At 40.9% G+C, this 15,611-nt stretch overlaps 1 protein-coding gene across 1 annotated transcript in view; it reads right to left on the reverse strand.

Annotated features, from left to right (window-relative positions):
- IBTK (inhibitor of Bruton tyrosine kinase) overlaps positions 1-15,611 on the reverse strand; it is an 84,348-nt gene that overhangs the window by 10,420 nt on the left and 58,317 nt on the right. Inside the window, exons 24-25 of the mRNA XM_084622578.1 lie at positions 14,496-14,654; positions 8,456-8,608 (exon numbers count right to left, since the gene is read on the reverse strand). Of these exons, the coding sequence (XP_084478704.1) occupies positions 8,456-8,608; positions 14,496-14,654 (312 nt within the window). The remainder of the gene's footprint in view (positions 1-8,455; positions 8,609-14,495; positions 14,655-15,611) is intronic.

A 15,611-nucleotide genomic window follows, 5' to 3' on the forward strand; every position in this document is an offset into this window, starting at 1 on the left:
TGAAGTCCAAAGGTGCAAACAATTTGACGTTTATTGGGGTGAACTTCCAGCAAGCATGAGTCCAGTTTCCTTCCTTAGTGTCCCCCCTCCCAACTGACACCACAGAGCCTTACATGTGTCCCTGTTCCCATTCCTGCCCTTAGCTAAACATGATTCCAATTTCCCCACCCCCATTCCCTGTTCCTCTTTTCCCCCCCCACACCCTTCCTGATTGACTGCAGACTATATAGTAAAACTTGAGTTCTGCTTAGCTGTACCTTAACTAATCATTTTACTGAAATTTAACTAACCAATCCTAACACATTGTAACATGATTATTTAACCAATTATATCCCACCTTAATTAGTTTACACCCAACAAAATTAATTATACAGCAGACAGAAACAATCACAGAACAAGACAGAGATTATACAGACAAACAATAAGGAAATGGGGACTACAGTGATAGAACAACAAAGAAATGAGGATTTCACATCCCAGCTATTGATAAGTGAGTTTTTGCCAGACAGGATGCTATCAAACTAAAAGTTTCCTTTTACATCTTCTCAGCACTCCCCTTTCTCTGGAGGCGATAGGCATTATCAGGACAGGACTGTATTCCTAATGGCCCAATAGCGCCTTATTTCAATGTGACTAGGTTTGGAATGTGAGGGTGTGACCGGTCGCTTCCCAGCTTATGGCTGCCTCCGCTGCTTAGCCAAAGGCCTTAGCCGAAGAACGGCCTCAGACTGTCACAGTAAGAGGACTTTACACTGGCAGACAGCGATTTTGATTCTTTTATACCTCTGTAACTAGCTAAGTGATAAGAATACACCTAAATTCTTAGAGTATAGGCCTTTACAGACAGGCCTGAATATCCTAACAGATGACAATAGATTAAAAGCAATTAAAGATGGCAAAACAGCTATAACATTTAAAAAAAATGGTAAGGGTCACTAAAGTAGGTCTTATTTTGATAAAACATTTTATACTTAAGTCACACTACTTTCATAGCACTATAATTGCTAAACACATCTTTATGTTAGGAAGAAATGGAAACAGACTAAGAGAAGAAAAGTCACAGTGCCATGAAAATTACATCTGGCATGATCAGCTTTAATCATTACTGCTTACCCTCCTTGAATGGCTGATGTAGGAATTTAATCCTGAATTATGAGTTACTAACTTTAGGCCCAGACAAAGAATTTTGCCGTTGCCTTCAATGGAGATTTATGGGGCTATTTAATCTTTGTATAATACTCTAAAGAAACCAAACATAGGGGATTAATGGGATACAGATTCTTTCACTTGTCATTCACCAGTTCACACTAGGGATTTGAGCTAGATGACTATATACAGATACTGTACTTCAGAGGCAGTGAACAAGAGAGAGTTTGGTCACCTCAGTCCAGTTGCTAACTCACGAACCTCATAATTAAGGCTACGATTTTGTCACAGGTATATATAGTAAAAGTCCTGGACAGGTCACAGGCCATAAACAAAAATTAATGATGGGTGACCTGTACTATAAATACCCCTGACTAAATCTCAGTACTGCTCTGGGGGAAGGGGGGGGCATGGAAAGAGGCACCAGCTGCTGGGGCCACTGCTTAGGGGGTCCCCGGGGCCAAACCCACCAGCTGCTGCTAGGGCGGTCCCCAGAGCCACTTCAGCAGCGGCCGGTGCGGCTGGCCCCAGGACTGCTCCAACAACAACCGGTGTGGTTATCCCTGAGGCTGCCTGAGCAGCTGGCCCTGGGGTCAGCCACACTTGCCAATGCAGAAGTCATAGAGGTTGTAGAAAATCACGGAATCCATGACTTCCGCCAACTCCATGACAGACACAGAGCCCTAATCATAAATCACAAAACTACCACTATACTTCCAGCAAGTCGCCAAGAAAACTGATTCCAACCCATAAGAGAAATCAAGCAAGAAAATCCACAAGACAGTTTGAAAATGGGAATAGTGATTAATAAAAACTGGAGCTATCAAAACCAGCACCTCCCCACCCCTTTCTCCATATATATTGTAATTCATCTCTGGTTTGAATACAAGTATTAGCAGATGGTCCTGCCCACATGATAGTAAGTATTTGAACCTCTTTAATTTTAATATAAATACTACATATGCTGTTCATATGCTTGCATGGCAGGTAAGAAAATCTGATCCATATAAATAAGAATATTTGGTTTCTATTCATAACTAAACTGCTAGCAGCTTTTTCTAAAAAAACCTGATGTAGTGATTTTAAAAAGGAAAGATCAGTGTATTATTCTAGGATAACTACCTAATCACTAAGAAAGCAAAAATCTTACGTTATACATTTAAGATTAGAAATTGACAAAATTTCGTACCTGATAATTTTCTATCAGCAGCTTCTCTCTCAATTAATTACTCATGGGCTAACTATGGAATGCACCACTTGTAGAATTCAGAGTTGGCCCAGAGTTGCAGCTGGACGCTCCAGGACTAAGCTCCGCCTTTCAGCTCAGGCCACCAGAAGAGTTCGTCCACAGTTGTAGAAATGCTCTTGCAACCAATTAGTAGCATTAAGGTAGGGTGACCAGATGTCCCGTTTTTAAAGGGACAGTCCCATTTTTGGGGACTTTTTCTTATATAGGCATCTATTACCCCCCCCGTCCCGTTTTTTCACAGTTGCTATCTGGTAACCCTACATTAGGGTAACATGACATAATTATCACACTAAATTAACTTTAAGATAATATATGTCTAGGACTTCTTTTAATGAAAATTTTCAAATTTATATTCTGGTCATTTATATGATTACCATGTTGGGTTGAATTCAGAGAGAAGCTGCTAAGAGAAAGAAAATTATCAGGTAAGAAATTACACATTCTGTTGCACAGCTTCTCTCCTAATTTATAGGAAGTACAGAGCAGTGAATTCTAGAAGTAGGGAAGGAAAGGAAAGGAAAAGCAGAGTTTAATTATTCTAGTAGAATAATGCAAGAACGGGAGTTCCCCCCATATAAAGCAAGAGCTTTATAAAATATGGAGTTGTGAGAGAAGTAATCCAGTAGAACCCTCTACTAAAGGATGCTTTTTTAGAGGAAAGGAAACTTACTTGAAGATCTTCTTCAGATGAGGCTCAAAAACTTTTCCCTCAATGTCTCTAGAGACTTCTGTGAATAGTTTCCCAGATGCCTAGTATGCCAACTGGTAAGATTTTTACACCTTGCCTGCAGCAACTTTGAGCTGCAAGGCCTTGGTATTTTGGACAGAATGGGATGAACAGAGTACAACTGGCATACATCTCAAGCATAGAGAGTATGTATCTTTATCACTCTAAGCATGCTTATTTATACCACAACCTTCCAAGGATTAGAACAAAACCACAGGATAATTATTTCCCAGCAATTGTGGAAAGAGGAACTTACTTAGGACAGAAATGTTCTGGAGCTGTAAGAATAACCTTTTCCCCATGACAAAGGCAGTGTGGTTCTTGTCTGGATAGGAGAACTAATTCTAAAGCTTGCCTTTCCGAGGTAATGGCAGCTGGAAAGGTCTGCCACAGGCTTGTCTAATTTGTCACTGTAATTAAATTTGGCACCTGATACTTAAGTGGAGGATCCAAAGTGCCTATTTTCAAAATGCCACTATGGCTGATACTCACCTTTCTAAGGTGTTTTCTTGTAGGACAACAACCAAGCCTCCCAAAGAAACTTTAGTGCAGCTGAGATCACTAGAACTTTGTGATTATTATTATAATTTTATTACAATAGTATCTAGAGGTCATGATCCCATTGTGCTGGGCTTTTGGTTTCCCCTCACACCAGAAATGTAAATTTGATCAGATCAATGAATCCCAAGTGTTGTGTGGATACCAAACTGTATCAGAGTTTAATAGAGAATCCATGCTGAATTACACTTCTCTTCTGATGCCCAAGTTGTTAACTGTTCCTGGTCTGAATGAAAGAGTCTCTGCTTCAAGAGGTCTGTTGTTTACAATGTGGCATCATTGGCTACCTAGCAAGTCCAAAGTGCCTTCCGGGCCAGTGGAGGACAAGGAGGACACCACACTTTCCTTTTTCTTCTTTCCTGTATTCTTTATGTGAACTGTCTTGAAAGGTAGATTCTTCTCTAACCAGGACATTATTTCCATTGCCGGCAGAGAAACTTTGACCTCTAGTTACTCCCTGGTTGGAAGAGATATCAACACTCATGTCTCAATCACAGGCCAACCCCTAACGGGAGGGAAGGGGAGGCTTTTGCTTCAATTACTGTAATTGCCTAAGGTTTCTTGCACCTTCTACTGAAGCAGCTGGTTCTGGTCATTGTCATAGACAGGATACTGGACTTGAAAGGTCCAATGCTCTACGGCCATGTTTGTGGGTTTTACTTTTTTTTTTTAATTAATTTATTTTAAATAAAATAAACTAAATAAAAGACACACACCCTGATAGAAGTGTCAATATTAACTAAAAGCTATATAGGATATGAGATTCTTGGAAATTTATCTTCCAAGTATGTTTGCTTCCACAGTGAGTATTCAAGGGTCTAGAGCAGTGATATTCAGACCTCAGTGGTTCAGGAGCCAAATTAGTGATCAAAGTTACCCAAAAGACCCACAGTAGTGTGAATTCATTGTTTCATTTACTATAGTACTATATATTCATATTTAAACAGTATGACAGGTTAATTACTTAGTGCAAGTTAATAGCTTAATTGGTTAATAACATAGTAAAAGCATCCTGATTGGTTAATAATTAAAGCACACAGTGTTTTAATATCATGTGCTGCAAAGAGCCACAGGAGACATATTAAGAGACACTTGCAGCTCGCGAGCCTCAGTCTGAGTATCACTGGTCTAGAGTGAAAGTTGGGTGTGACATGTGCCTTGCTACGATTACCACCAGCCATTTACGACTCTGGATACAGAGGGTAGATCAAAAGGAAGAATCTTGTACAAGCACTGTGGCTCATACACAAAAACTATTTTTGTCTTCATCATCATGAGGATTTTGTTGATTTGGAGGAAAATTTATCTAAGTTTCCTTGCATGCATCTACTCCAGATTTTTCCCTCTGCCAGGGTAATGGCCCCTTCTTGGATACACTTTGCATTGGTAGTAACTAATTGACTTCTATGCTGGCTTTGATAGTGAGGTTGATGCCTTTCTGCAATGTCAGTTACTAATTTCTCTAATGTGTCCTCCAATAGCTACTCACAAGTTTGCATGCACAAGGTATCAGTTTTGAATGAGTGAAGCTATTCCTGGGTATAATATGGCTTCTGTGTAGCCACCAAGTTATCACAAATCACATCAAGGGCTTGACCAAAACAAAATCCAAGACATTTCAGTCCAATCAAAAACCATACCTCTAGACAACGAGCCACAGTTTTTGCCACACTGTAGGCTTTCCTTACTAAATACGTGAAAAACCTATGGTCTGAAAGGGTATAGTGAGGCTTCGAAATTGCAGTGCAGTGTCTAAGGGGAGTTTTGGAAGGCAGTCCCCTTCTGAAGGTGTGACTTGTCTTTCCCTGGTGGAGCTACTGCTACACCAACGTTAGGCTCCCAAAATGTATGAAAAGCCTTTATTTTTATACAAACACATTAGTTGAACATTTGGTTTAATCAGATGTCCTCATTTGGATCTTATGATGCACTCATAGGAAGCAATAATGGGAAAATATACGTAAGAATACTTGAAAGGAAAGATATTTTATTAATATTAATCAGTTCCTGGCAAGCTACCAATTTTTTTCTTTTTTAAAGCATGTGTGGTACTTCTTCCCCTGGCTGTCTAGGTGATACACTACTCCTCCCAGCACAGGTACCACACAACAGAGGAGCGGTACTGGTACACAGACTCAATTGTGGAAGCAGCTTGCTAGATGTGCCTGGGAACCTGCAAACCTGCCTGCAGTACCATAGTAAGTACCATAGGAGCAGCCTAGTACCACTCGGGGATTTAATTAATAAATCAGGATCATTGTGAAGGGAAGGGAAGGGATTTCTTATTTACCCATACTCTTGTCAGTCAATGTTTCTCTATGGCTCTCAATTAATTCTTCAATTTCTTCCTCAACGATGTCGACGAAGCCATCACCACCCACTTGTCTGGCCACCTGAACAATGCCTTTCACTTCTTTGTCAATCATCAGGAAACCCTTAAAATCGTTCACACATCCTTTCCATTAGGTTTCACCAACGTGCGTTGACTGTTTCAGGCTTGATTGCATTACTTATATTAAATGGGCAATGGATGCAATCAGCAATGTTGAAGGAATTCCAACACTCCGTCACATTAAGTTTGGGATCAGCATCCATAGCGCTACATATCCGTGAGAATGTAAGAATTGTGTACGTGGCATTGAAACAGCAAATCACGCCTTGGTCGAGAGGTTGGAGGTGGTATTGTGGGGGAGAAAGACGATTTCAACGTCATTATGCGCAAACCGGAGTGCCTCAGGGTGGCCAGGAGCATAGTCTATGATCAGCAACACTTTAAAGTCAAGTCCTTTCTCTTCGAGGTACCGCTTGACCTCCGGAATGAAACACTTGTGGAACCAATCCAGAAATAATGCTATCGTCACCCAAGCCTTTTTATTTGATTGCCTTGAACACAGGCAAGAGATTTTTGTTCTTGCCTTTTAGGGCACAGGGATTTGCAGCCCTGTAGAGCAAGCCCGGCTTTATTAAATGCCTAGCTGCACTGCCACAAAACAACACAGTCACATGGTCTTTAGCTGCTTTAAAGCCATGGGCTTGTCTTTCTGATTTCGAAATGTAAGTGTGGTTGGGCCTTTTTCTCCAGAAGAGCCCAGTCTTGTCAGCATTAAAAACTTGTTCCAGAAGATAACCTTTTTCGTCTATGATTTTCTTTTATTGTTCAGGGTAGGCTTTTGCTGCCCCTTCATTGGCAGATGCAGCTTCACCAGTAGTCTGGACATTTTTGAGGTTGAAATGGTTCCTAAAACTGTTAAGCCAACCTTGGCTGGTTTTGAATTCCTTCTCATCGGAAGGCTGTCCCTCTTCAGTGGTAGGTTTGAACAGCGCGTAGAGGCTAAGAGCCTTTTCTCGCAACGTGCTGCCATCGATAGGCACATGTTTACGGTTCATGTCTTCCAGCCATAAGTTTAATGCCTTTTCAGTCTTCACTAAAGTCTTATAACGCACCTTGCTCGTCACCTTAGAAGTTACTGGAGCACTTGATGCCATAGCTTGACGAATTTCTCTCTCTCAAATCTTGATGGCACAGATGCTAAATTCGTTGCGGCCATATTTACACGCCATGTTGGAGACCAACGTACCATCTCTCAATAAGTCCAACACAGCCACTTTTTCCTCCAGCGTTCAAACAGATCGCTGTTTCTTTGGTTGAGCACCAGATGAAGTAGTTGGCTTGCGTTTAGGGGCCACATTGTATGAAAAATACGTATCTTTAAACACTAGAATCACACTCAGCGCACTATGAGAGGCATGCGGGAACCGAGACCAATTGAGGGAACAGCAGATTCATGTCTCCCATCTTACGCTCATTGAGTGGAATGGTGGGCGGAATTGCCTGCACTATTTACAGGTATCTTTTTTTTTTTGTCGAACGCGTACAGTTGAATTCACGTAAATTAAATGCGTGTATCATGCGACTCACCTGTACTACCGCAAGGACGACACATTTCCTTTTGCCTTTTAGGGACTCTCAGGCGTTTGCAGGACTTCTCCCTGAGTATCATGAGAATTCCTTGACTCCCAGTGGGAAGAAGGGAAGCTATGTTAGAGCCCTTCTCTCCCCTGTGAGCTGAGGGCCCTTTAGTTTCTGGGGACAGGGAGAAGAGGACAGCTTTCAATCCTTTCAGGGGTTTTTCTCCCTCCAGCTCAGGTCTGTTGTGGGACTTACCCCTTGAGCAGGCTTGATTCTCTCACTGAAAGTTCATTAGCGCTGGATTGGTCTTTTCTGCATTAGAGTCGTCGTATCCTGGGGCAGAATGGGGACCTAACATGCCGGTCTGACTCTGAGCCCCATACCCTGGCAGTGCAAGGGTCGGGTGACTGACAACATGCGAGGCATAATTCACACTCTGCAGAGCTTTGAAGTGCTGCTTCACAAAGGCTTCATAAGTTGGGCGTCTGCAGCACAGTTCATGTAAGGCCTGAGTGGGTGCACAGGAGTTTGGCAGGAAGGAGCCGCAGTGGCAGATCCATGTGGTTGAAGCCACCATGCTGCTATTTACCAGGGAATGGGAGGAGGAGGAGGAGGATTAGAAAGTTGCAGCTGCACGAAAATTAATAAAAACAAAGGTTTTAAAAAGAAAATGGTCAGGAGACACTGAACTGCCAATTTGTTCCACAGCAGGAAGCAGAAAATCTGGTGGCCTGAGCTGAAGAGTGGAGCCTAGTCCTGGAGCCTTCAGCACCACCACTGGACTGCCTCCATATTCCACAGGTGAAGGCATTAGCCCATGAGTAATCACTGGGGAGAGAAGTTTTGCAACAGAAATATCACTTACCTTATGGCCTTTTGAGCTTGTGGATCCTCAATTTCTTTAAAAGAAACTTTTTTGACAATGATGCCCGGAGAATGACCTGCACTGACAGATTTTTCTTCTTCCAGTACAAGATCACGGAATGACTTTGGCAAAGCTGAATGTAATGAAGATGCCCTTTAAAAACAACAACAACAAAAAGCTCAACATTTTAGACTTACATTTCTCAAGACTATATTTGTGAGTTGTATTAAATATGGGCTAGAGATCTACGTGTTTTCATGTCACCAAATATACTTTTGCTCATCAACATATCTGTCAGGAATTTTGCTGTGAATATGGCTCAAGGAATTCACTTAGGGGTATACCTACACATTACAATATTTAATAATTTTTAATTGCTAAAATCTAGGGTTAAATACAACTAACAAACATTTGTGTTCTGTCAATAATAGAAATAATTAACGTGTTCACTAACATGATTGTTAACCGTTGTTAAAACGAGACTAAAACGTCAAGTGTAGCTATATGCTTGTAGTGTCAATTTTACTAGATCACAGACGGCAGACTCCTTTGAAGATAGAAGGCTTCGTTTTGTAAAACCCCAATATCAAATATGGGCAAACCCTGGTCCACAAGTTTCAGTAGAATCCTTACTCTATTACATTACATTATATATGCTATGCTGGGTACTCCCCTAAAATAAATATTTTGTTAAGGAAAAGTATAGATGTGTAGTATGGGAAAGTAACTGAGATGAGGAAAGTAAATTCCTACCATGAATACCCAGATCCATGCATTTTCCCCCTGCTCACCCCAATGTGTCCATTGCCCCTTTATTACTGATCTCCAGAACTAATGCAGTATAAAGAATCAACCTTCTAGATAAGTTTAGGCAGAGGTAGTTTATTTTTTGTTGAAGTCCAAATTTCTTGGTCTAAGATATAGTCAAGGTCCAGACTCCAGAGAAAAATAAATATTAATAATAAGAAGTAAATAAAAAGATTTCAGGGTGTGTTCAAAAGTGTCTGGCGGTCCAGATTTGGCCCGTGGTCCACTTACTGACTATCCCCGAGTTAAGGGAAGGGAGGAGAATGACTAACATTCTACTCAAAAGCTATTTCTATTTACAGGAGAAAAGAGAGTTATCACAACTTTATGATTCCCTCCTGTCAGGATCTCAGGCATCAATCCTGCATGCACTTAAACACATGCTTAACTCTACTATCATGAGTAGTCCCATTCATTTTAAATGGGACTACTCATGGTAGTCGTGTTAAGCATGTGAATTTCATTTAAAAAAAAAAAAGCCAGATTTTTTTTTACTTTTTAAAAAGATTATTTCTTTAATGCAGAATACTATCTACACCAAGGCAATGTTGGGTGAAATATAAACCTGTATCATGACCAAAGCAAGAAAAATTAAACATCTAGAAAATCAAACAGCAAGCACTGTTCAGGGAAATCTCAAACACATCAGGAACTGAACAGTTTAATACTACTTCATCAACCTGATGTACGCTTAACCTCAGGATTCAGCCAAAATTCAGCCAAATTCAGTTTTTCTCTACAAGTGATTTAAGCTATTACTCACAAATGCTCTAATGCACTCTTCTTCCTTTGCATGATTCAAGCAGTGCAAAGGGAGCAAAGCAAGTCACCAGCTTGGAATTCCCCTGACGTAGCATGTGAAGAGTCAGCGTGCACCTACTCCACTCCCACTACAGTCTTGGCATATGAGAGTTAGAAAGATATGACTAGAACATGCTGGCTATCCCCAGACAGTCCCTTGTGGTCCATTATTAGCTGGCAGATGTTACAGGAGCCTCTTCTGGGACCAGTGCAAAACCCGCTAGAGAATTAGAAAACCTAACTAACTTGCTCCATGTCGCCTCCTTGCCACAGCTACATCCAATGGCAACTGGGCACAGCAGCGAACCGGCATTACTATTTTTTGTCATTTTCGGTAAAAACAAAATGAAGCTTATGAAAGCGTTACAGCCTAGCCAACAAACAACTAATGGCTTAAATGCAGTATCTTCACTAAACTCATCTTGCTTTGTGCACTGCACTTTCCACCTAATTTGTAACACACTAATTTAATTTGACCAGACTGTCTTTAAGACAAAAGATGTTTTAATTGTATTGAAGAAACTTAAAAAAATCTTATTCCTGGAATTTTGGCTGTACACAAACAAGTGTGAAGTTTCTTTATAGAAGAGCTATTGACATTCTGGTGTGTTATTGAAGGCACTTTTGACAGATGGAGCACCAGTATGGACTTCAAAAGTATTAAAATATATTATGATACACAAAACATACTTTTTGCAACTAAAATATCGAGTTTTAATTGTTGTAAGCCTCCATTCCAGATAGATTCTGGGTATCTGATCCATATACACATATGTATCTGAACTATATATATATATATATATATATATAACATCCAAATAATATATACACTACACACACACGTAACATACGTATCTGAACCATACATTATATATAAAATCCAAATAAGGCTAATATTTTGTTTAATTTCTTGTGGGACATGGGAGTGTTTCAAAATAAAAGTACTCCTGACAAAGTTTATTATTCTCTACCAGTCTTCAAAGCACTTGATTTTAGCTTCAATCCCCCAACCTGTGAAATTGGAAGTTTCTTTTGGCATAAAAGAAAAGAACGGTAAAAGTTATATGGTGTCTTTTAATCAACCAAAGAAAGTGCCAGAAGGTCCCACACCCTTCTGGCAAATGTTCTTGCCAGTAAAGCTGCTGAATTTCCAAGACAAGTTTCTCCTTTCATTGGAACACAAAAGCTCTATAAGCTCTCAATATACTGCATGCATGGAAAGCAGAGTTTGTCATCAGATGTACTCTACATTTTGGATAAAAAGATCCACATTCCACATGGGTAAGTGATGCACCCAAGCTTACTGTTCTATACTTTTACAGAAAAAAAGATGACGTGGATGATAATTGTTAATACAACTTTTTTTTTTTTTTTTTTTTTTAATAAAGAACTAGCACAAGCAACCAATAGTAATATACAGTTTGCCTGTTGAAGTTTAAACTTTATCTAATTCCCCTTTCCAACAGCTAGGCTATTTGAAACATTTATAGATTTCTCACTGATTCTCTGCTTTCACTCTTGGTTTAATCAAGATTTTCCATCTAAGTAGGCACAGACAGAGGAATATTGTAGATGAACATTTATAGGCATATGTGGCCACATGAAAATTAAACCAGAAAGTTATCCTTCAGTGGAAGATGCACTGGCCTTTTCACTTAAGATACCTGGGCCTGCATCACACACTATATAAAATATTTCAAAAGACTGATTTAGTAAAAATGTGCCCAACAATCTCTGGGTGCTTATACATTTAATATAAAAAGACACCAATTAACCAAAAGAATTGACTAAAAGTCAGCTCCCGCTAGCCAATAAATTAAACCTCAGCCACTAAAACCAATTTCTGGGAAAAGTTGGATGAACAGATGCCTTCAAACACCCTACAAAGCTTAATTCATCCTTTGTTGGACCACTGAGGAAAGTAAGTTTTGAAAAAAAAAACCTCTCAGCTTGACATAATGTACATGATGTACCATCTTAAAGCAGAGCTAAAGCTCACTAACGTATGTACGAAAGATAAACTGCATCTGCCCCAAAATTACAGCACTTACTCTGAATCCAGAATTATTTGATAAAATGCAAACAAACAGTAATTTTTTGTGATAAGACAGATTTTCAAATTAATATTAAGAAATGTAACGTGTCAAGTATTTTCTTTGTCCAGAATGATTATTAATAATGGAACACCACAAATTCTTCAGACTTTCCATTCAATTGACATTAGTTAAAATACTGTGCATAGGTTATACAGTAACTCCTCGCTTAACGTTGTAGTTATGTTCCTGAAAAATGCAACTTAAGTGAAAAGATGTTAAACAAATCCAATTTTCCCATAAGAATTAATGTAAATGGGGGGGGGGGAGGGTGTTAGGTTCCAGGGAAATTTTTTTCACCAGACAAAAGACTATTTTATATATATATATATATATATATATATATATATATATATATATATATATACATACACACACACACACACACACACACACACATACACATACACAATAAGTTTTAAACAAACAATTTAATACTGGTACACAGTGATGATGATTGTGAAGCCTGGTTGAGGTGGTAAAGTCAGAGGGTGGGATATTTCCCAAGGAATGCCTTACGGCTAAGTGATGAACTAGTAATTGACTGAACCCTCAAGGGTTAACTCGTTAGTGTAGCCTCACACTCTACAAGGAAGCATGAATGGAGGGAGGGGAGACAGCATGGCAGACAGAGACACACACCATGTGTGTGAGAGAGAGATCCGCATTGCTCCTTTAAGTACGCTGACCCCACTCTAAGTAGATCAGCAAGCTGAGATGGCAGCTGCCAAGAAGCTCCCCCCGTCCTGAGCCGTCGTGTGTGTCCCCTGCTCTACGGAAGATGGGGTAAGCGGGTGCAAGAGCAGGAGAGAGGGGGACACCCTGACATTACCCCCCTCTTGCCCTCTCCCCCCACCCTGCACAGCAAGCAGTAGGCTCGGGGAACAGCTCCAAGGCAGAGGGCAGGAGCAGCACATGGCAGTGGCGGGAGGGACAGCTGAACTGCAGGCAATCGATAGCCTGCTGGGCAGCTGCCGCACAGGGAACTTAGGTGAGTGGGGAGCTAATGGGGGGCTGCCGGTCCACCCTGGTTCCAAGCCTTCATCAGCTAGCTGCAACGGGCTGCTCTTCCTGCAAGCAGTGGACAAAGCAGGCGGCTGCCAAATGACGATGTTATAAGGGAGTATTGTGCAACTTTAAACGAGCATGTTCCCTAATTGTTTCCTTATTAAGTTGCTGATCAATGTTAACCAGGATGACTTGAAGTGAGGAGTTACTGTACTATAATTACAACCTTTTTTCAAGTAACTAATGACTATGATATTAAATTGCTATACTGCTATAGTGCTCCTTGGAAAAGAGATGACTAAGGGGGGATATGATAGAGGTCTATAAAATCATAACTGGTGTAGATAAAATAAGTAAGGAAGTGTTATTTACTCCTTCTCATAACACAAGAACTAGGGGGTCACCAAATGAAATGAATAGGCAACAGTCAACCAGAGGAGCTCCTTGCCAGAGGATGTTGTGAAGGCCAAGACTATAACAGGGTTCAAAAACAAAAACTAGATAAGTTCATGGATGGATCACTTCTTAGAATCATAGAATCACAGAATATTAGGGTTGGAAGAAACCTCAGGAGGTCATCTAGTCCAATCCCCTGCTCAAAGCAGGACCAACACCAACTAAATCATCCCAGCCAGGGCTTTGTCAAGCCGGACCTTAAAAACCTTTAAGGATGGAGATTCCACCACCTCCCTAGGTAAAACCCATCCCACTTGATGATTAGCTGTTCTGTTCATTCCCTCTGGGGCACTGGGCATTGGCCACTGTCAGAAGACAAAACACTGAGCTGGAGGACTGAGGTGTACAAGCATTACCAGACACCAGGAGGAAGGTCCTCTGGTGAGGATAAAGAAGGTGTTGGGAGGAGGCCATGGGGAAGTAGCCCAGGGAGTTGAAGCTGTTGCACAGCTGTTCCAGGAGGCACTCTAGACAGCTGCATTCCGCAGGGCCCTGGGCTGGAACCCGGAGTAGAGGGTGGACCCGGGTTCCCCCCAAATCCTCCCAACTCCTGGTCAGACACAGGAGGAGTCGACCTGGACTGTGGGTTCAGAAAAACGGCGAAGCTGAGGGCTGCCATGAAGCTCCCAGGCGAGCAAATCCACCAGTAAGCGCAAGCCCCACCAAGGCAGAGCAGGAACTTTGTCACAGAACATTGAGCCACAATCACCAACCACAATTCCTGTTTAAAATTTTTAAGCTAAATGTACAAAAGTAGAAACACCACTGTTTTCTTGTAACTAAATAGAAGTTGTGTCATCTAAAAAAAAAAAATACTGCCCCAAAGGAACCATCAACACAAAGATAAATAAACTGAGTTAACTAAGATGACATACCATGCGCTCCCTGGTTTTGTAACTTTCGTAGGTGTGGGTGGTGTGGCTGTAATGGAAGTAGTTTCCAGGCTGTTTGTAACTGAGCCGTTATCCTTAGCCGCCATGGCAATCATTTTTCTTTGCTTCTGAGAAAGCCTGATTCCATGAGAAGCAGGTTTACTATGAATTAAAATGACAATTGGAAAAGAGAAAACAACCGATCATTTAAAATACTAACCTCAAAAGACAGGTTATCTACCAGCACCCCTTATTCGAGTGTATCATCTACATATTCACACTTGAAGCACTAGTGCCTCTAGCATCGAGTTGCAGAATCTTCTGAAGAGCAGTGCCCTTTGAGGATACTCTCCCTTCCCTCCCTGCCCCTTTTAAGGATCCCTAGAGCATAAAAAGTAAGGACTGGCCCAGACATCCTTCAGTTCCTTCCCTAGTTCAGGAAATTCTTTCCCAAGACTCCAAAGAAGAGGGGAAGGGAAGCAGCAAGTGTCAATATGCAGTGGCAATACTAAGAGCAACAGCTGCTGGTAGTAATTTCTCTCCCTCCCTCGAGCAGCCTCTATAGTCCCACTTGAGGAAGACTCGAAAGCAGTACAATTCTATGGAAGGTGGGCTGAGAGTGTAGGTGAACGCTGTTTGCAGAACTAACAAAATGAACATCAAAAAGAACAGGACTACTTGTGGCACCTTAGAGACTAAGAAATGTATTTGACCATAAGCTTTCGTGGGCTACAGCCCACTTCATTGGATGCATAGAATGGAACATATAGTAAGAAAATTACATACACACACACACACACAGAACATAAAAAGGTGGAGTAAGAGGCTAATTAATTAAGATGACCTATTATCAGCAGGAGAAAAAAAAACTTTTGTAGTGATAATCAAGATGGTCCATTTAGACAGTTGACAAGAAGGTGTGAGGATACCTGACATGGGGAAATAGATTCAATATGTGTAATGACCCAGTCACTCCCAGTCTCTATTCAAACCCAAGTTAATGGTATCTACTTTGCATATTAATTCAAGCTCAGCAGTTTCTCATTGGAGTCTGTTTTTGAAGCTTTTCTGTTGCAAAATTGCCACCTTTAAGTCTGTTACTTAGTGGCCAGAGAGGTT

The sequence above is a fragment of the Lepidochelys olivacea genome (genome assembly GCF_965140295.1).
Source record: "Lepidochelys olivacea isolate rLepOli2 genome assembly, chromosome: 3".
NCBI classification, from domain to species: Eukaryota; Metazoa; Chordata; order Testudines; family Cheloniidae; genus Lepidochelys; species Lepidochelys olivacea.